This window comes from Hydra vulgaris, chromosome 10 (genome assembly GCF_038396675.1).
Source record: "Hydra vulgaris chromosome 10, alternate assembly HydraT2T_AEP".
In the NCBI taxonomy this organism is placed as follows: domain Eukaryota; kingdom Metazoa; phylum Cnidaria; class Hydrozoa; order Anthoathecata; family Hydridae; genus Hydra; species Hydra vulgaris.
The window spans coordinates 46,994,771-47,016,388 of record NC_088929.1 but is presented as its reverse complement, the minus strand read 5'-3'; the positions used below and the strand labels follow the sequence as shown (position 1 = coordinate 47,016,388).

At 25.3% G+C, this 21,618-nt stretch overlaps 1 protein-coding gene across 3 annotated transcripts in view; it reads right to left on the bottom strand.

The window, feature by feature from the left end:
* Positions 1 to 21,618, bottom strand: part of LOC100199751 (kinesin-like protein KIF12) — a 75,641-nt gene that overhangs the window by 7,929 nt on the left and 46,094 nt on the right. For all 3 annotated transcript variants that reach the window (XM_065808166.1, XM_065808167.1, XM_065808168.1), the window contains exons 14-22: positions 15,888 to 16,006; positions 15,661 to 15,765; positions 11,502 to 11,582; positions 11,211 to 11,334; positions 7,968 to 8,025; positions 3,442 to 3,513; positions 2,906 to 2,957; positions 2,754 to 2,814; positions 2,369 to 2,572 (exon numbers count right to left, since the gene is read on the bottom strand). In XM_065808166.1, coding sequence (XP_065664238.1) covers positions 2,369 to 2,572; positions 2,754 to 2,814; positions 2,906 to 2,957; positions 3,442 to 3,513; positions 7,968 to 8,025; positions 11,211 to 11,334; positions 11,502 to 11,582; positions 15,661 to 15,765; positions 15,888 to 16,006 — 876 coding nt within the window. The remainder of the gene's footprint in view (positions 1 to 2,368; positions 2,573 to 2,753; positions 2,815 to 2,905; positions 2,958 to 3,441; positions 3,514 to 7,967; positions 8,026 to 11,210; positions 11,335 to 11,501; positions 11,583 to 15,660; positions 15,766 to 15,887; positions 16,007 to 21,618) is intronic.

Here is a 21,618-nt window from a genome sequence, read left to right as displayed (position 1 = left end):
ATTTAGCTGAATGGCCAGGTTTTTGTATTATAAATACTTGTTTAAAAGCATTTTTTACAACAATGTCTTATAATTCACACAACACTTTGTCTTATGGTTCACACAACACTATGTCTTATGGTTCACCTTCTACTCTGTTTAGCTCAAGATTAAAAAAAAACATTTAATATTTTTAAAATGGGACTTTCAAACGAGAAAAAAATTATAAAGATATTTATAAACTACAACTTATTTAGTTAGGGTACTTGTATCAGAGTTTTAATTTTACTAAATAAATTGCCATCACGACAGCTAATTTCCATTATTAGAAAATTTTCTGCCAAATGATACAAAAGAAACAGGTTTTCTGTGCAATGAATGAAAAATTTTTTTTTTTCCATGCAATCAAAAGGATTTGAATAATGAAAGAATCGAAAAAGGTTTTCGTGCAATTGAAAAGATATGATTATACAATATTTTTATTAGCTATATCTATAATTATACAGAGGCTATTTATTTTTAAATATTCATTTTTGTACTTTTATATAACCATTAGTAGTAATTCAGTTCACTTAGTCAATATAGAGGTGAACAGTAGTCAATATAGTCAATAAGTCAATATAGAGGTGAACAGTAGAATTCATCCGAGTCTTTTTTAAAACTTGAGCTTGGTTGTGTCTCTTGAGTAGAATTAAATCTGAGACATAACCTAGCTTAAGTTTTACTTTAAAACTTGACAAACCTATAAATTTTTCAATTTAAAAAAAAATAGTTTTTAACTTTTACACATTATTTATATTTGCCGTTGATACTATTATTTATTTATGTTTGTCATTGACATCATCATTTTTTTTTTCCAGTTGACTAATAATAAAATTACTAGTAAACTGGCAAATCTTAAAAATTTTTCTCTTATTGAGTAAAGATATTTATTTTGTATAATACTGAGCATAATATGGTCTATGTTTATAAATCTGCTCATTAATTAAGTAAATTTGTGTCAGTTATTTATAATATGGTAGATGCCATAGAAATCTGTTGTAATATTTATATATTTATACAGATATCTTTGAGATTTATACAGATATCTTTGAAAAGTCTAGTAATATTTTTGAGATAGTTTTTATAAAGTTTATAAAGAGCTTAATAGGAAAAAAAAGGAGTAAAATTAGGTTGAAATTTAGTATTGCAAACTTTTTATTTCTCATTTATCAGGGTTTTTTTTTACTGTCTATTAATTATTAGTGATTAATTTATAATTATAAGTAGTTTTTTTATTATTTCAATCATCAAAAAAAAATCATTTTTTCTGAAAAAACCAAGAACCATGGGGGTTTTTTTTTAAAAAAAAACAACACAAAAACAAACATGTTTTTATTTTTTATTTAAACACACACACACAGATATATATATATATATATATATATATATATATATATATATATATATATATATATATATATATATATATATCAAATAATCTAGAAGTATATATATTAGTGCATAGTTAAAACATATTTAAAAATATTGAACAAAACTTTCATTAATTTGAAACAAAATGTATTGGGGCCTATCTATTATCAAAGTACAAAACACTTCTCTTATTTTTTTTTTTATTTACTTTATGAACCCCAGGATTTTTTTAAAATTATTTCTTAAAAAAACATTTTCGAGAAATAACTAATTTTTTTTCATTGTTGAGCTCCTAAGCATCATGCTTATTTACATTTTTATTGATGTCTCTAAAGACACACAAATTAATCTTTAATTTTTGTAATAATTAATTAATAATTTAATTTCCAAGTAAGATCAGAAGTAAGAGTTAATCCTAATCGAGTACATTACCGCTTATAAATATAGGAAGATCTAAATTATTGCGATAACGATGGCTGAAAACTGCATTATGATAACAATATGTGATGATTGCCAGGTTTTTGGCAAGCAATTTTTTTTTTCAATTAACTTGTGTATTAGGGTTATAACTTTTGACTGCATACTGTATTTTAAACTCTCTAGCTCAGAATGTATAGTGTTCTAAACTCTATGGGCTTAGACTGCATACTGTGTTTTAAACTGTGTTCTTACTTAGATTTTTATTTAAAAAAAAGAGCCAAGCCAAAAGAACCTCTTTTTTTTAATTATAATAATTATTATTTTATTATAGTATATACAAAATTTTTTCGCTCTTTTTAACAGAATGTAAATGTTCATTCAAAAAATGCCCTTTTTTTTATTGAAATAGGTAAAGATGACTTACAACTCACTATTGTGTAGCTTATACTTGTAAACCACTACACTGTTGCTTATAGCTAATGACTTTTTAGTTTAAAGATTTTCACTTTTATATATTTTATTAGATTATTAAAAGCAGATTAAACACAATTTTTACCTTCATCTTGGTTAGATGTTTTTATACCGTGTAATTTCATTTTATTATATGTCAACTGAAGAGCATTAATATCATTAACTTGTCTATTGCTCCATCTTTCATGTAATAATTTTTCAGAGTCTATAACATCTTGATTTTTTGAAACAATATTTGGATAACCATGTTGGATTTTTGGAAGTATTATTGTATTGGTCTGACCCAATGCTGAAACAGATTAAAATGAAATAAAATTTCAACATTTTTGAGCTTTTATCAATACAGTTTTAAAATTACATTTTATCAATTTTAAAATCAAGAACAAAATAATAAGTACTTATTCATAGTGCAGGTGAATTAATAGATAGAATAAATTTTATATAAAAATAACTTAAAAAAAAATAAATACAATGTATGTTCTCTGATAAAATTTCATTTGCATTTACATTAGCATTTAACCAAACCTGATCCTTTGAAATAAAAAAAAAACAAAAAACAATATTGACATAAATACATAATAAAAACAAACAATATATGAAGAAAAAATTTAATCTTAAAAACCCTTTTTTCCTGTGATAAAGACTTGTTATGATAAAGCTTCATATTTTCTGCTCTAAGAATCAAAAATAGATTATTGAACTTTTAATAAGGTTGAATGGTCATATGATTTAGTGACATGTTTTGGTGCTAAATGGTATCAATAATGAATGAATTATGTATTGACGATTTGTTCTAAAAACTTTTTTGAAAAAGATTTTGTATATTGTACTGATCTGTTTGTTCTAGTAAATGAAATGTGCTCCTTTAGATACCACACTTTATGTAATGTATGTCTTTAATAATTTTTAGTTTTGATAATCTATACTTTGATAATATATGCTTAAATAATGTATGTTTTAATATTTTAAACTTAGATTGACTAGAAGGAATATAAAATTTAAAACTAATGATATATACATGTGTGTGCGTGTATATGTGTGTGCGTGTGCATTTGTGTATATATACACACAGAGCATGATATATACATATATGTGTATACACACACATATTATGCTCTGATCTTATTAAATTTTATGTAGTATATTATATAGTTTTACTTAAGTCTTTCATTTTCATTCATGTATTCTTGAATCATTTCGTACAAACCATTTCTGGCTCCAAGTGCACAACTATAAAATAAAATACAACCATTAGAGACTTGTAATATAATGATTACATGATGATTAATACTCAAAGACTTGTAATATAATGATTACATGATGATTAATATTCAGAGTAATTATTCAGCTTATTTATAAAAGTTATTCAGAGAAATGAAAAAATTTGACATATGGCAAGAAAATTTGTTCTATGGATTCATATCTGTTCTTAACTTTTTATATTGTTTGTTTCTTATTTTGGTCAGAAGCGTGTAAATAAAATAAATGTAAAATATTAAATTTTTTTCAGTTAAATAATAATATAATCTAAATTAGCTAACATGGTCTACAATAAAACGAACATTGTCTACAATAAAAAAATATGGTCTACAATAAAAAAACATGGTCTTCAATAAAACAAACACTGTCTATATTCTTCAAAGTCACAAAAGGTGCCTGAAAAAATTAAAAAAAACTAAAGAAAAAAGAACTTAGCGTAGATAATTAAAGAAAACTAAAGAAAAAAGAAGTGTAGATAATTAGAAAGATAAAAAATTTATCATGTTTTAAACAACTTTTTAACTTGCTCCGCTATAGTATGTTTTAATTTTTTTTATCTGCTTTCCTCATATATATATATATATATATATATATATATATATATATATATATATATATATATATATATATATATATATGTAATAAACATTTTTTACTATTTAATTAAAAAAAAACTTATGATTTTTAATCACAATGAGATGTTAGTATGAGATATGGAAGACAAAACAATAAGCTATTTATGTTTAATAAATATTTCTAATAAACATTATATATGTTTAATAAATTTTAAGAATATAATAAACAATATAATTTAAGAATAATATAATTAAAGAATATAATAAATAATCTAATAAATGAATGTAAAAAAATACAACAAAAGGATTTTTGAAGTTTGTGAATGTATTATGATATTATTTACATGTGGAAAAGTTTCCAATCACATAATAAACATTGATTTAGTAGAAAAATCAACTCTGTTGTGAATATGGTTTCAAAGAGTGCCTCCTTTGTAAAAGACTACATCATCCATAAAAAATTAAAAATTAGATCATATAACTAAACACAAATCAACTGTAAATGTCATGAAAGTGCCAATATTGCACACAAAAGAAAAAAGAAAAAAAAGCTGAGCTATTGTCCCCCCCCCCCTTGTCCTGTGATACAAAGATTACATGGTGTCCTTTTTAGTCATATAGTTAATAAATAATCCATAAGCAGGCCTGTTTACAATATACCTAAGATCATTAAATTTGGACAATCAAAGATCAGAAAGAAGTAGCAGACAAAAAAAGTAGCTTTCTCAGACAAATCTAAATTAAATCTTTTTAAAAGCATAGACAACATGTACAACATATTAATGGCATGAGATGGTTTGGAGAATTTTAGAAAATAACGTTTTTTAATTCTGAATAAACAATACCTAAAATTTCAGTAGAATATTGACCCCGAACTCACATTCATGTTTTTAAAACTGTGGTTTTTTTTAGTTTAAAGAGTTTTCTTTAAATGTGAGTTTTAGGCTGGTCATCTCATTCACCAGACTTGAAATCAACAGAACACTTGTGGAAAAGATTTGGATTAGGGCAGCAATCTTTTTTCTTTGTTCTTTATTTTTTTCTGGAAAAAACAAAGAACAATGAAAAAAAAGAAGATTTTTTTCTTTACTTTTAAGTAAAAAAAGTCAGCAAACACTGATCTAAATCTACATTTATAAGTATATATATATATATATACACAGTTGAATCCTGTTAACTTGGACCCTGGATAAGTCGGACTTTTAATAAGTTGGACAGAATTTCAATTCTCCTTGAACATTCTCTATCAACTTACGGTAAAATCATCCGCTTAAGTTGTACACTGGTTAAGTCGGACCATTCACAAACTCATACTGTTTTTTGAGGTCCCTTAGGCAAAAAACTTCGCTCAACTAGGACTTTTATTTTGAATTGCATATAAGTGCATATAATAACAAAACTTCCAATACTTCAATAAAAATTCCAAACTTTAAACACTCGAAAATATAATACTTTTGAGTCAAATATAATTAAACATAGCTAAACATTTTCATGGAGATCTTTCGATTCAGTTAAGCTTTGATTAAATTCTATTTGTTAATAACTATTACATTAAAAATTCAAAAATATCAATTTAAATTCAAAAATTAAACGCCCATAAACCAATAAATTATCAATCCAATTCTTTTGTTTTAATTTGTTTAAAGTCATTGCCACGTTTTGGCTTATTACCACGCACTGCATGAAAAGCAAATAAAGTCCTAAACCATAGCTAATAAAATTTATGCTGATTTTAAAGTTACTTTTTGTTATTTTTCATAGGTGAAAGCCAAGATATTACTAATGAAATGACCACTCCTCGGAGGGAAATAACTTCGCCAACAATAATGTCTCGTTATAACTCGCGTGATATTTTAAATGCAGATAAGTTTGGTTTGTTTTATAAAGCACTTCCAAAAAAAGTATGCATTTGAAAGATGAGAAATTAAGGTAAGAATAAAAAGATAAGAATACAAAGGTAAGAATTAGAAGATACAACTAACTGGGCTTGCTGCAGCTAACATGTGTGCAGAAAAACTTCCAATGTTTTTTATTAGGAAATCAAACTAACCCCGTTGCTTTCAAGGAATAAGAAGCACTCCATGTCGTTACCGTGCACAAAAAAAGAGCTGGATGACCTCTGAACTACTTGAGGAGTGAGTTAGAGAAAACGACAAAAAGTTTGCATTAGAAGGCCGTAAAGTAGCATTGATTATTAATAATTGCACCACCCATCCGAATATTGAGAATCTCAAATTGGTCACACTCTACTTTTTCCCCCCAAAACACAACTTCATGTTTGCAGCTGATGGACCAAGGAGTTATTCAATCATTAAAGTGTAAGTACCGAACTAATATAATTAACAAGATCATAAACGTTATTGAAAACGAAAAACAAATGCCTTTAATCTCCAAACTTGATGCTATGAAAATGCTTGTTCATTCTTGAAATGAAGTTTCAGAAACCACTATTATTAACTAATTCTGCAAAGCAGGATTTAAGGAAGGAGTAGGAGTACCAGACAAAGATGAAGAATACTTCCCTGCATTAAAAAATTTAATTGATCAGTTACGCCAGAGTGATGAGGATCTTGTTCCAGAAGATTTCACTTATGATGATATGTTAACAATTAATGATGTTATTTCGGTTATGAGAGGAGTGATGACAGATGAAGATATTGTTCAAGATATCATTGAACTAGTTGAAAAAGAAATGCAAGAAGAAGAAGGAAATGAAATATCAGATGAAACAGTGACAAAGCCAACAACTGAAGAAGTTTGTAAAGCAATTGATAGCCTTGATACGTCCTATGATGCCCTTGTTAATTTTTCTTAACGTGACATGCATAGATTTGCATGAAAAAAAAAAGAATTTTTTTCTCAAAATCTTTCCCAGATATATTTTACAGTAAACTGAAGACATAATCTTTATTTTATTGATACACATAATTAGGTGTTATAATTATTTTTTTTGTTTGATCTTACAGATAATTCCAGTGATTTATATTGGACAATCTTCAGGATTTTTTTCAGGATTTTGGAATAATGAAAAATAGGGTATTGTAATTTTGAGATTTGGATTGCAACCACTAATCTCATAATAACATCTCAAATGATTAAAAATCATTATTCTTTTTTAAAATAAATTAAAGTAAAAAATGTCACGCACCAAAAACCTTTGCATGCCACTGTATGTTTAAAAAATCAATGAATTTTTTATCAATGAAGACAATAAAACTTACAAAACTACAATAATCAAAAAAATCATGAGGCCATTCATTATATTTCTAATTATTGAAGAGAAGCAGCTAAAAAATTTAAATGTACTAAACATGTGAAGTTTGCAAAAAAGCCTTTGAAAAGCTTTTTTCAGTAGTAGCTAAGACTGTGAAGAAACATGAAAATTTTTATAGAAAAAAGCATCAAATAACTATAATAAATAATAATAACTGTAACTGTAATATGGTGGGTAATCACAAATGCAAATGTAAAGCACAAAAAAATTATTCCACCAGGAATAAATTACTTCCTCTGAAATATTTTATATCTGTAATACTTTATCTCTATATATTTACTATGTTTAAATAAAAGCTTTTATAAAGATTTGATCCAACTAAGTTTATTTAAACTTAGATTAAACTTAGATAAGATTTAAAAAAAAAAAAAAAAACTTTTCACATTAATTTCATTTACAAAATTACTTTTTGAATTAATTATTTTTTAATGTAATTACTATAATTACAAAACTATTAATATTTTTTGACTCTAGAACTTGGAATACCTTAGTTGAATACCTTTACCTTAGTTGAAAAATATTAAAAATACTCCCAAATAATTAAATAACAAGTAATAAGTTAAATTAATAAGTACATGGCTGTAGTAGCACGCAATCTTGAATCAAAAGATATCTGGTCACAAAAGTTAAGATCTAAAAAAAAAACACCATCATTATCATCATCATCATCATCATCATCATCATCATCATCGTCATCATCATCATCATCATCATCATCATCATCATCATCATCATCATCATCATCATCATCATCATCATCATCATCATCATCATCATCATCATCATCATCATCATCATCATCATCATCATCATCATTATCATCACTATCATCATCTACATAAATGCTATCCCAGATAACACACTAACATTGTCCTGACATTAGCACGGCATTAATTTTTATTAATGATTTTGTATATATGTATTTTTGACAGCTGGCTGTTCATAATTTTGATGTTTTAAATTGACAGTCAGCTGCTCATCAGCTGACTGTCAATTTAAAACATCAAAATTATGTCAATTTAAAACATCAAAATTATACACTAAAAATTGTATCAGCAGGATGTCTGAAATTGATTGGCTACAAATTTGATATTTTTGAAAAGTTCGTATTTTACAAGGCTCAGAAAAAAGTCCAGTTTTTTACCTTTTTTTTATCTTTTAATTTTTTTAATATTTTTATTTATTTCTCTAGGATATGCAATGAGTGCAAATTCTACAACAGATTTTCTTCAAGAAAAAGTCTTAAACTTATTGCTTTTGTATAAAAAACTTAACTACTTTATGGCATCTAATTTGACAAAATTAAGGTCAGCATATGACAAAACACATTAAATTAATTGAGGAAACCATTTAAATTTTTTTTTTTTTAAAACAACAAAAATGTAAATTAAAAGACTAGAATGTTTTTAAAAACAATTTAAATTTTTTTAAAAACATTCTGAACATTTGTTTTTTTTACTGTAAAGCATGGGCAGAGTGTTGCTATATCAACCATCTTATAGCCTGCTACTACAAGGGAGTGCTGCTACGTCAACTATGTCATTGTCAACAGCGGTAGTGGTGTAGTGGTAAGAGCGCTCGCTTTGTAAGCGAGAGGTTTGGAGTTCGACTCCCACCACGTCCCTGGAAGTACTGCGCTCAACTTAGTTTCTCCGCGCAGCGGCCTTGCTCGGCAAGGTTCGTGTTTCGGAGTTAAAGAGTTGAAAGAGGGTTACACCACGAATAACAACTAAAAAAAAAAAATTAAAAAAAAAAAAAAAAACACAAAAAAAAAAATATATGAGTAGCCTCCTCGACTGTAGTGGCCCCCCTCGGGCCTTGGGGAGGTGAATAATCTAAAAAAAAAAACAAAAAAACAACAACTATCCTATAGCCTGCTGCTACAAGAAAGTAATGCCACATCCACTATCTTATAGCCTGCTGCTACAAGAAAGTGCTACTATATTGACTGAGGGTTTGATTGGGACAAATGGTATATCATATAATAAAAAAAAACTTTTTAAACTTTTTCCATTTTTTAAAACAATTAAAAAAAACATAAAATAAAACTGACCTGATAATTAAAATTAAAAATGATCAAGCAAGAGTATGCATATATATATATATATATATATATATATATATATATATATATATATATATATATATATATATATATATAAACAATTTTAAAATGTATTCTAAAAAATAGAGTGCTCAATGTTCTTAAAAGAACAGAAAAATTATAAAGTAGTAGAAAATCACTTAACAAAAAATTTTTTTATTCAAAACTGTTTTTCATCAACAAAGACTCATCAGAAATCTTTCTGATGAGTCTTTGTTGATGAAACAGTGAAAATCAGATTTCTGATGAGTCTTTATTGATAAACACAGTGTTATATGAAAAAAAATTTTGTTAAGTGACTATCTACTAACTTATAATTGCTCTGTTCTTTTGAGCACTTTATTTTGTAGAATACATTTTAAAATTGTTTATATATATAGAGAGAGACTTTTCAGTGTTTAGATTTTTTTAAAAAAATACAAAACATTATTTTTTTAATTTATCTTATTAGTTACTTTTAAAAAGTAAAATAAAAATTTAAATTTAAAATAATAATAATTAAAAGTTTTTTAATTTTAGTTTTCATGATTACTTTTTAAAAATGCAGATACATATTTGGTAGCTATTTCAATGTGTATCATCTTTACTAGTAAAGTATTTAATGATAGTGGGAAAGTATGAGCATACCAAACAGTATAAAGACACTTAGTGCATTTTATTTGTACTTTGAACAGATGAAACATAGTATTACATTCTGTGATACATGGTACAAGTACAACTTTATGACCAATATCACTGCCTTATATCACGTGTATGTACATAAATATCACTGCCTTATATCACGTGTATGTACATAAATATCACTGCCTTATATCACGTGTATGTACATAAATATCACTGCCTTATATCACGTGTATGTACATAAATATCACTGCCTTAGTTTGAGCAAAAATTAAGTTAATGTTAAAATTAAGTTAAAAAATTAAGTTTATTTTCTTAGATAAAGATGTCAAAAAAGTAGTTTACAGTTAGTAATTTATACCATCTCAAAAATTAATTTATACCTATAGTAATTTATACCAAATATTTTTATATGAAATTTTTATATAGCTGAAATTGACCCTAAAAGGCTCAGATTGCAGTTGATGAGTTGCTCATCATAGCATCTGCCATTTTGATTACTATTCAAGAAAAACATAAAAAGCTTTAAAGTAAATTAAAGCAAAATAAAACTAAGGTTAATAATAAGGTCAAATAATAACTAATAATAACTACTAATATTAAAATAATAGAAAAAATAAATGAAAAAATACAAAAAATTACAGTAATATAGAAAAAGATAATAAGCAGAAAATAACAATAATGATTGTTAAGTAATAATAATAAGAAAAATTACAATAACTAAAGTGTTATAGAAAACAATAACATAAAAAATAATCAAATAATAATAATAATAAAGAAAGCAATAATAATATAAAATTCTGAAAACATATAACATAATAACATTTTATTTATTTTAAAAACTTGCTGATTTTTGTTTCAAAAATTTATATTAATGCATTTTGCTATTTTTCTCTTGATACTAAATAAATGCCAAAATAAATACCAAATATCATATTTAAATGCATGATTTGCTCCTGATAACAAATATTACATTTAAATGCATTGGCAAACAAATAAATTTAATACTCATTTTAAATAAATTGGTAAACAATATATTTAATACTCATGTAAAGAAAGTTGAAAGTTGTTAAAGGTTATTATACTTATATACCTGAGGAATTAAATGAAGAAAAAGAGTCACTTCCTACTGATGGCTTCAGCAAATCGTCACAGCAAAACTCTTTGATTTGCATTGGATTTGTCATCATTTTAAAATCAGAAGTTGTTTCACTGAACTAAAAACAATAAGAAAAGAAGAAAAGGTCAGTATCTCAGATTTATAGATTAAATCATAAGAAAACCACATTTACACTATACAATTTTTGTTCAACTTGACTGTTGTGATAGCAACAATGTTGTTTTGAGAACTGTTATATTTGCAACAACAAAAATTCATAATTACCTGTTCCCTTAAGCATGCATTTTCAGCTTTCAGACTTTTCACTTTCTCTTTTAGCTCTAAAATAAGTTGTTCTTTAGGATCCTATTGAAGAGATTTCTGATAATAAAATACAATAACATATTTGGCCAGCAGAAAAAAAAAAGAAATACATACAAGAAACTAATTTTTTTGCAAAAATCTAAACAAACTATAAAAACAACACTAAACAAAATACATTTATAAAATATATAGGAGTCTCATAGATCTCAAGTTATGATTGATTTAAACAATTCATTAGTAATTAGTGTCATTAAAACTTAAGTGCACATAATTTTGAAAAATTTTTGATTAAAAACTTAAAAGTTTGGATCTTAAGTCTTAAATGAAATGTCTTGGCTTAAATGCCAATGTTCACAATAAAGTTAAATAAAATGTTCACAAAGTAATGTTCACAATAAAGTTAAATAAAATGTTCACAAAGTAATGTTCACAAAAACTTTAATTATAATTTAGAATTGAAAACTTTCAAACTTTCTTTTTTTTTAAGTTAAATAAAATCTTTACTTTTTTTTTAGATTTTAAAAAACTTTTTTTTTGAAATCAAAAAAAAAGTTTTTTAAAATTTACTGGAATCTTGATTAGAGCGTTCATCATTTATATTTTTGGAATAAATTTTTAAACAGAACTCTTTAATAGGGTGCCATTGCGGTTCTAAAAATAGATTTGATTTAACATTTTGCAAAGCTTTCTGGGATTAAAATGCAGACAAACAAAACAAAATGCAAAGAAGCCTAATACCAACTCTAAAGAAAATGTGTATAAATGTGTAATAAAACAATGTTATTAGGATTTATTCTCATTAGATTCTTGCTACCTTGAATATTTTCCAGCTGATGTAATTTAAAAAAAATAAAGATAAAGAAAAAATAAAGCCTTCGAAATTATATATTTAAACTAAAAAGAATATGTATAGTCATCAGAAGAAATTTGTAAACTCTTTCTTAGTTCTGATATAAAGAATGCAGCATGATTTTAATACTAGAAATAACCATGATTTTATTGTTGATTTTCTGTATCATTTAGTTCTTTATTATACGAACATGAAAAATATAATTTTATTGCTTCAATGAATATCATTTTCTAGTTTTATTGGACTTTCTTGGACCAGCAAATTGTCAACTTTCAGCAAATTATCATGACTTTCTTGGACCAGCAAATTATCAACTTTCATATTTCAGCTCAAGGAGTGTGAGAGTTAAAACAAAGTCTTCATAGTTATCTGTAAAAAAGCATAAGCATGAACCAAATTTTATATCAGTGTAGCATTAGTCATGTGGCTTCATTTCAAAACTGTGGAACTATGGAGTTAACTTTCAAGACTGTTTGTCTATAAAAAGACTTACTTTTACAGAAACAAGCAACTATTTATATAGCACTACTTTTAAGTGTGAAAAGTTTACAAAAGAAAAGAATCATATAAAGCACAAGTTTGTTTTGAACGGTTCAATGAACATATTTATTTGCTATTACAGAAACAAGCTTTCACAGAAACAATGCTTTTACAGAAACAAGCAACTATTTATATAGCACTATTTTTATGTGTGTGAAAAGTTTACAAAAGGAAAGAATTATAAAAGCACAAGTTTATTTTGAATGGTTCAATGAACATATTTATTTAGATTCAAATTAAAATAAACAACTCAATGAAAAGTTATTTGATGAAGTAATGCTTTATTTATTAGCACTAGCACCTTAATTAGTTTATGTTACTTCATAATTGGTAAACTCTTAACAATACTTGTGTGCTTAAATATATTTGTAAAATTTTGTTTTTACAAATTTGATTGTTCATTTATTTTGCTATTTTTTCCCCTAATTTTCACTTTTTTTTCTATGTGTATATAGAGATTCCTTTGTGTAATCCTTATACAATTATTATTACAAAAAAAAAGTAAATTTAAAAATATTAAAAACTATTTTAAACAAATTTTTTGGAGTTGAAATTTAAGCTCTCTTAAAAATTATGAATTAAAACTTATAAATATTTTTGTAAATATGTACTTATTTTATTTGATGGTAACTTTTAAAAAGAAATTTATATACTTATTAACTAAATATATTTTTAATATTTTTATTTTAGAAATATCATTTTAACAGTCAATGTTTAGAGAGCTGGTTAATATTTTTCTGACCTTGTCAAATTCTTTTTGTTCAAGCTTTTACTCTCAGGTGCTTAATACGAAGGAGGGGTAGCTAGTTATATATACTCACCTTGAGCGTATTAAAATTTATCAAATTCATTCATTTATTAAATTTCACTTATTGCCAAAGAAAACCATCTATTGATAAAAATAAAAACTTGGTGTAATCAGGCTTTAAAATGAAAAATTTAAACTAAATGATCAAAATAAAAACTTTCATTGTAACCAGCTTTTAAAAATTCACAAACACTAAACAAAAAAATTTATTGAAAACTGAATAACTTGCATTGTTGTTATACATTTTTGAGTTGTTTGTCCACATTTCCATCCTAGAATCCTTAGTTTTAATTTATTCAATATATCCGTGACAAAAGCCAAACGGTACCCTATTAGATTTTGATTTTAAAACCTTTGTGTCATTGCATTACTTTTGTGTCAGTTAGACTTATTTTAAAATTTTAAAAATAAAATAATGTTTTTTTTTTCTTTTATTTATTTATTTTTTTTCTTCTTTTTTTCTTCATTCCTTTTTTTTTTTTTTTTTAATGATTACATTTTGCATCATTAAAAAAAAAGAAACTATAAGCCTCTTCAATTAGTGGCCCTGTAACCTTAAAGAAGTAAATACAGTAAAATATATATATATATATATATATATATATATATATATATATATATATATATATATATATATATATATATAAATTATATTATTATACATTCAACAGTACTCTTATATTGATTTTTGATAGGTTCAACATTATATCATTATACATTCAACAGTACTCTGTTGAGTGTATAATGATATAATGTTGAACCTATCAAAAATAATTATCGCTTATTATTGCATAATTGAAAAATATTGATATATAATGATATATCAATATTTTTCAATTATGCAATAATAAGCGATAAAAAATCATATTGAATATTGATTTTTTTTATAAAAGTCAGCTTGCGATAAATTGTTAGCAGGCTAATCACAAAAAACGCATTACAGTTACTTAACTAAATATTGCAATTGTAACTAATCACCCTTGAGTCCTTATCTGAAAATCATTATCAAAACTTATCACATAATTGGATTGTGGTAACACCAGTGCTTAAGCAAACCTATTCCATTATATTTCATTTTTTCATATTTGTAAAATCTCCTTTGTTATAAATTGTATCTATTAAGTAAAATGTATGACAAGTATTTGAACATTTTTAGTTTTTTGTGAATTTTTGGTTTAGTGTTGATCAGAGAAGATAACAGTTAAATGATGGGACTCTAAAAGATAAGAAAAAAAAACCATGATCATATCAGAGATTAGGAATAATGAGCGTATCTGATATATAGGTAGATAATACACAATAAATAGGGTGATACATAAATAGATAGGGTACATCATATATCTGATGTATAATAGATAGGGTACATCATATATCTGATACATAATAGATAGGGTGCATTAAGGAAGATTAAGATGGTTAGAGTATGAACAGCATAAAGATCTAGATAATTGTGTATCAGTATGTGGAGAGTTGGCAGTTTCAGGAGAAAAAAATAAAGATAGGTAAACTTAGAGAGAGTAGTGTAGTGTAGAGAGAGTGTTACAAATGACATGAACTTCAGTTAGATGCTCAAGATTATGCATTCGGAGTCCTATATTCTTAGGTCCATCCTATGTAAGCGCAAAAATGCTTAAACAATGATAATGACAATGAGTGTTAAGCAAAATTCAAAAAAAAAATGTTTTTATTTATGCAAAAAATTATACAAAATAAAAAATTTTTTACAACTTTTTTGTTATTTTGTTTGTTCTTTTTTTTAAACAATTTTTTAGAAATACTTTTGAAAAAAAAATAAACTGAACAAATATTTTTTTTATATAGCTTCAAGTTTTCGTAAAAATTAAAAAAAAATGAAAACTTTTATTAAAAAAATTTATTTGACAACCAATTAAGTAACATGTAAAATTTTCATAAAATCTTACCATTTTGATGATGGGTTTACTTTTTATATTCTTTGCACGATTTGCGTACCTTAGCGTGTTAATTGAATCATGAAAGTCTTTAAAAGCAGGAGAAATACAAGCTATCTAAAAACATCAATTTTTATAACGTAACAAGCTAGGTAGTAAAATTTAAAATAAGATCAATCCAAGACAACTAAAATAGTTTCAGAACAATAAAATCAACAGAAAAAGTAAAGAAACTTCACCATAAGAGTATAACCATCTCCACCAAGTGCATCTGTTAATAGTTTAGTAAGTTTACTGTCACGATAAGGAATGTGTCTTTGACTATTTTTCAAATCACCAAGTGCAGAAATACAATTTCCTAAAATAGATCAAAAATTTATTAACATTGATTGTATGTTAGTATATACATACATACATACTTATATATATATATATATATATATATATATATATATATATATATATATATATATATATATATATATATATATATATATATATATATATATATATATATATATATAATATATATATATATATATAATATATATATAATATATATATATATAATATATATAATATATATATATATATAATATATATATATATATATATATATATATATATATATATATATACAAGATTTTTAAGTCAAGGTCTAAAAATTGACTCTGGCTCTAACTTCATTGAAATTTTTGACTCCAACTCTGGCTCTGGAGCATTTCGGGGTAAAAAAAAAATCAAAAGAATTTTCTTTTTGTTATATTAGAGTAACTCAAGTACTATCAACATTTTATTAATCAAAATCTTGATTCATCCTTAAAAATAAATTATCTAAAATACCAGGTTTAAGTGAAGAATGCTATAATGAAGAATGATATAAACTTAAGTGGAGGAAATAACCTCTCTACACTTATTTGCGAGACAGTTATACAAATGACCACTCTGCACACTTCTTGTATTCTTTTTGGTTATTTTTGAATTTTTCTCTGATAATTTGTTTTTAAACGTCCTATTACTTCCATTATTTCAGAGTTGCTCATAAAATTTATTTTAAAAGTATTTTTATCATTAAAATTAATTTTGGTCACACTTCTCTTTTTTTCTTTTTAATCTTTTTCAAATTCTCTATCGAGATTGTATTTTTCTCTTATTTCTTGACTAATATATTTTTGATATTTTTTCAAAATTTTTTCTGCTACTGTTTTTAGACCTTGTTTTGCTTGTATTATCTGGTTCTATTCAGTATTCTATATCTAGCATCAAAATTAAGTGCAGTGAATCATTATCAAAGTTTTTCTTCTCATTTCTGCATCTATTTTGTGATGTCTTCCACAATTAGTCCATGATTTTTCTCTAGTTATTTTTTAATTTCAACTGCTCCTTTAAAAATTCTCCAGGAGTAATGTCGATTCCTTGAAGTTTAACTGTCACATGAAAGGCTTTTTTAAAAGATCACAAAGATGACTCAACTCATTCCATATTTCAAGGTGTAAAAAGAGTAAAAAAAAGATCAACTGCAGCAAATTGCTCACAGTGGACACAAATGTAATAAACGTTTAATAGAAGCACAGCATTTCTCATTATCCAAAATTATAACAAACCTGTATTGCTTCTTTGCTAAACATATTGTGAATTACTTAGTTTCTTCACAACATAATGGACTTTTGTCAAAAGTTGGGCACTGTACGTTTTTTTTAAAGTATCACAAATAGCTGCAAAGTTTGAACAACACAGCACATCAGCTCAATGTCACTAGACAATTATTAACACCAATCTGCAAGAAAAAAGATTAGATTTCCTTCCTAAACAGCTGCACTTTCATCCTCCTGTTCTGTTACAAACACTCCTCTTGTTCTTCATCTCGTAAAGTTTTATCTAGAAAATTTTCATCACCTGAATATTAATTTAAAAGTGTGATTGCTCTAGTCATATATATATGGCCTCTATATCATATATTGTCTACACTTGCACACACTATTTGACCTTTGCTAATACCAAATCCATATAAAGTATCTTCCACCATTTTTTTGATAGCAGCTGAGTTGTGTTTTCCTTCTGTATCTATTAGTGCCAAAGTTTTAACTTGAATTTTTTAATAATATTGAATATTTATTCCCAAATAGTTTATTTGGTGTCAAGTGGCTGCACCAATTTTTACATAAATAAATTTTTGTAACAATTTTTCTTTTATTTTAGTTTTGATTTTTTATGAAATCAACTTCACCACCAAAAAAATATCTACTTAGATTGAATTGGATGCAATGTTTTGGTTTATATTTTTTTTTCAAGTTTTAAAATTTTTTTTTAAAAACTTTATTTTTCATTGACTATAGTCTAATTTTGATTAAATAATAAAAATCAACACATAACTTTATGGATATGGATATCTAACTTAACTTTATGGATATGGAAATCAACACATAACTTTATGGATGGGGATAACCAACTCAAACATTAATTTCACTAACAAACATTTAATTAAAAAAACATTTTAGATAAAAATAAAAGCAAAAAAATATATAATAAAAATAATATTCATTATTAAAAAATAAGTAAAAATAGTATAATAAAAAAAATTAAAAAAAAACACAAATAAGTAAAAAAAATTCAATAATGATTAAAAAAATAATAATATAAATAATATAAATAGTTTAAAAAATAAAAATAATATCAATAAAGTATAATAAAAACTAGATAATCTCAAAAAGATCTTTCTCAATTCTTTCTTAATCTTATTTAAAACCAACATTTAAAATCAATATTAAAAACGTTTCAACTAATTAAAAAGGTGAAAACAAATCATGTGACTTAATAAACGGACAAAGTAAATTTCTGTTAACCAATCATTGGCCTTGTTTAAAGGTTACTTATCATACTCAGCAATATGAACCACATGACAATTTTTTGAAATGAAAGAAAAACAACAGCTCAAGAATAATTTTTAAAATATGAAAATCCTTTGTGCCTCAAGTTTTTTTTTTTAATAAAGCATATAAAGAAATACTGCATTTAAAAATCATAAATTTTTTCATGACATTTTTAATGACTAGGTTTTTAATGACATGGTATTGTTTAACTTTTTTGAAACAATCTTTTTATATAAAACAAAAACTTACTTAAAAATACCATTAACAAAAAAATACTCATACTTTGATATTTCAAAATATCAAAGGAGATATGGAGGTGACTCCCGAGCCAGCTCTGCTCAGAAGTATTTTAACTTAAGATCCTACTCAGCTCTATGTAAAATAACCAGCTTTAGATAGCTCTGACTTTAACACTGGAGCAACTTTAATGTCCCGTGTATATATATATATATATATACAGGGTGTGTCAGCTATTTGAGATCATCGCGTAGGGTCATCATTTCTTTATGTTACATTATTTTTTTTAATTTTTTGCAGATAATTAAAAATGACAGATAATAAACTCTAACACAAGAAATGAAAAGACATGCTGTATTTGTAGCATTAAAGGCAGAGCATAGCAATTTACAAATTGCACAACTTCTTAAAGTCGATCTTTTGTTCTTAAAGTTCGCAAGGAGTTAGAAGAAAATGATGGTGATTGTAATCAAACTGCTAAACGTAAAAAGCATGAGCAAAACTTTTTTTCTTCATTTTTAGATATTGATCAGAAAATTAAAAATTCTTGTACAAACTACATAGAATAAAAAAGACAAAGTTTCAGAATCAGACTTTTTTTTGCTTACATGATGGGATTGTTTTTTGTATAACACTAATTTTCACAATTTTTTTTTTGTGGTGCTTGTGTATGCTAGCTATACAAATGGCATACAAAAATTATTGACTATATAATATAACTTATATTATATAACTTATATAATATAAGTATTTTTATACTGCAACAGTCGCTTTATTTTAGTGCAGAATTTTAGTATTTAGTATAATAAATGTGAATATCAATATTACATAATACAAAGTTAAAATATTTTGTAGTGCTAAAAATTTTAACTTCAAAAATATAAGCTTAAGCACTACAAAAACCGTAACAACTTATAACAACTTGTTAACTAACAACTTGTTGACTTGATATGAGATATTTTATACTACAACAGTTGCTTTGTTTTTAGTAAAGCAGAATTTTAGTATTATAGATGTGAATATAAATACAGTTGACTCTCCATATCTCAACTACTCAATATTTCAAACTTTATTTCCGATATTTTGTGCATTTTGTTACTCATATATAGCTCATATATACAATATCAAATTATTACACACTAAATTATTTTGTAATAATTTTTATATTATGTAATGAATTATATATTTTAAATATTAATTATAACTAGCTGAGATCAGACCCGCAAAAATACGGGTCTTTGTAAGCCTATTCCAAATCGAACTTTTTTATACTTTTTCCTTATATATCCTAGCCTTCCGGATCTGTAAAATACGGGTCTTTACCAAGCCTACCATTTTTATACATATCTATCCCACACCAATTATTTCTATACCTATTCCTTGTTTATTTCAATATTTTTTAGAAAATTTATTCATTTCAAAAAACCTTTAAGAGCAAAAAACTTAACAAGCGCACCTTTTCCGCATACATAGAGCTTATAAGAGACCTATAACTAGGTTTGTTTTTCTGCTAAATTCACTTCATTGACAGCTCAGTGATCAAATGCGCTGTCATTAGTGTTTTTTTTTTTTTTTTTTTTGGGGGGGGGGGGGGGGGGTTTATGACCTCCTCTTAGCATAATAAATTTTGAAATTTTTCAATCTTGCTTATATATCTATAGCAAAAAATAATATAGAAAAAATGATTTTTAAAATTTAAAATAAAATTTCAAGTTTTCTCATTTTATAGATATATTATATGCGATTACGGTATACTTACCGCAAAAACACCAAAAAAAGCACATCTCAATAACTTTTTTATTATTTGCTTTTGAGAAAAACTGTTTTGAATGTGTTTAGAGTTGCTTAAAGTTCTTCCCAGCTAGTTTGATTAATTTTTAAGAAATAGTTTTGTTGTTATTGTTAAGTGAACTTTAGTTGTTTTTTGTATGTGTACCCCAAAAACAGCATTCAATATATCAATTGTATCTCTGCAGCTAATGAACCTATGAAGCTGAAATTTGGCGTATCCTAATATTATTTGATCTGCTTTAAATAAAACTAGTTACTGCTAACTTAATCTTGGAGAAAATACTCGATGCACCACCAAAAACCACAAGTTAGGTATACCTAAAAACAACATTGTTTTTAAAATAACATTTTATAGGCTATACATGTGTTCTCGCTTTTTACTATGATTATATTTGATTCTATGTAACCTCTTGACTCTAAAGATATAATTGCAGTGTTTTAAACAAAGTTTGCATCGTGTTTTTTATGTATTAAAAATCAATAACATTTTTAGAACATAATAATTGCAAGAATTTATTGAAACTTTCTTTGAGTTTGAACCTAGAGCAAAATCTAAATTTCCACTTGAAAGTTGTTTTTTAGTATTTAGATATGTTCTGTAAGCAACTAATGTACTCTAAAATGTTTAACGATAATTTTTTTAATCAAATAGAGTTAGAAAAAAATAACATAGATATAGCATAAGAAGGAAGTCAAAAGAAAGAAAGAAGAAACTAAAGAAAAATTTATTAAATGTAAAGTTGAATGTTTTTGCAACCAAAGGAAATGTCAAGCTTTAGGCCTAAAGCAATGTCCTAATTGTCTTGATGTTCTTCATTCAATTTGCAGCAAAGTGAGTTGCAGAGTTGATGGTGTTAAACTGGTTATGCTTTTACCAGCAAACCAGCACTTCTCCACATCTAAAAGACTGATATACGACCATTATAACGAATGCAACAACAATCAATAATCTTTTTTTGAATTAAAGTAATCATTTAAAGTATTATTTTATTTATGTACATTATCTTAACATTGTTGTAGTAACCTATTGTTATAATAATTCAATAAAGTCTGCGGCCATTTCAGATGTCAG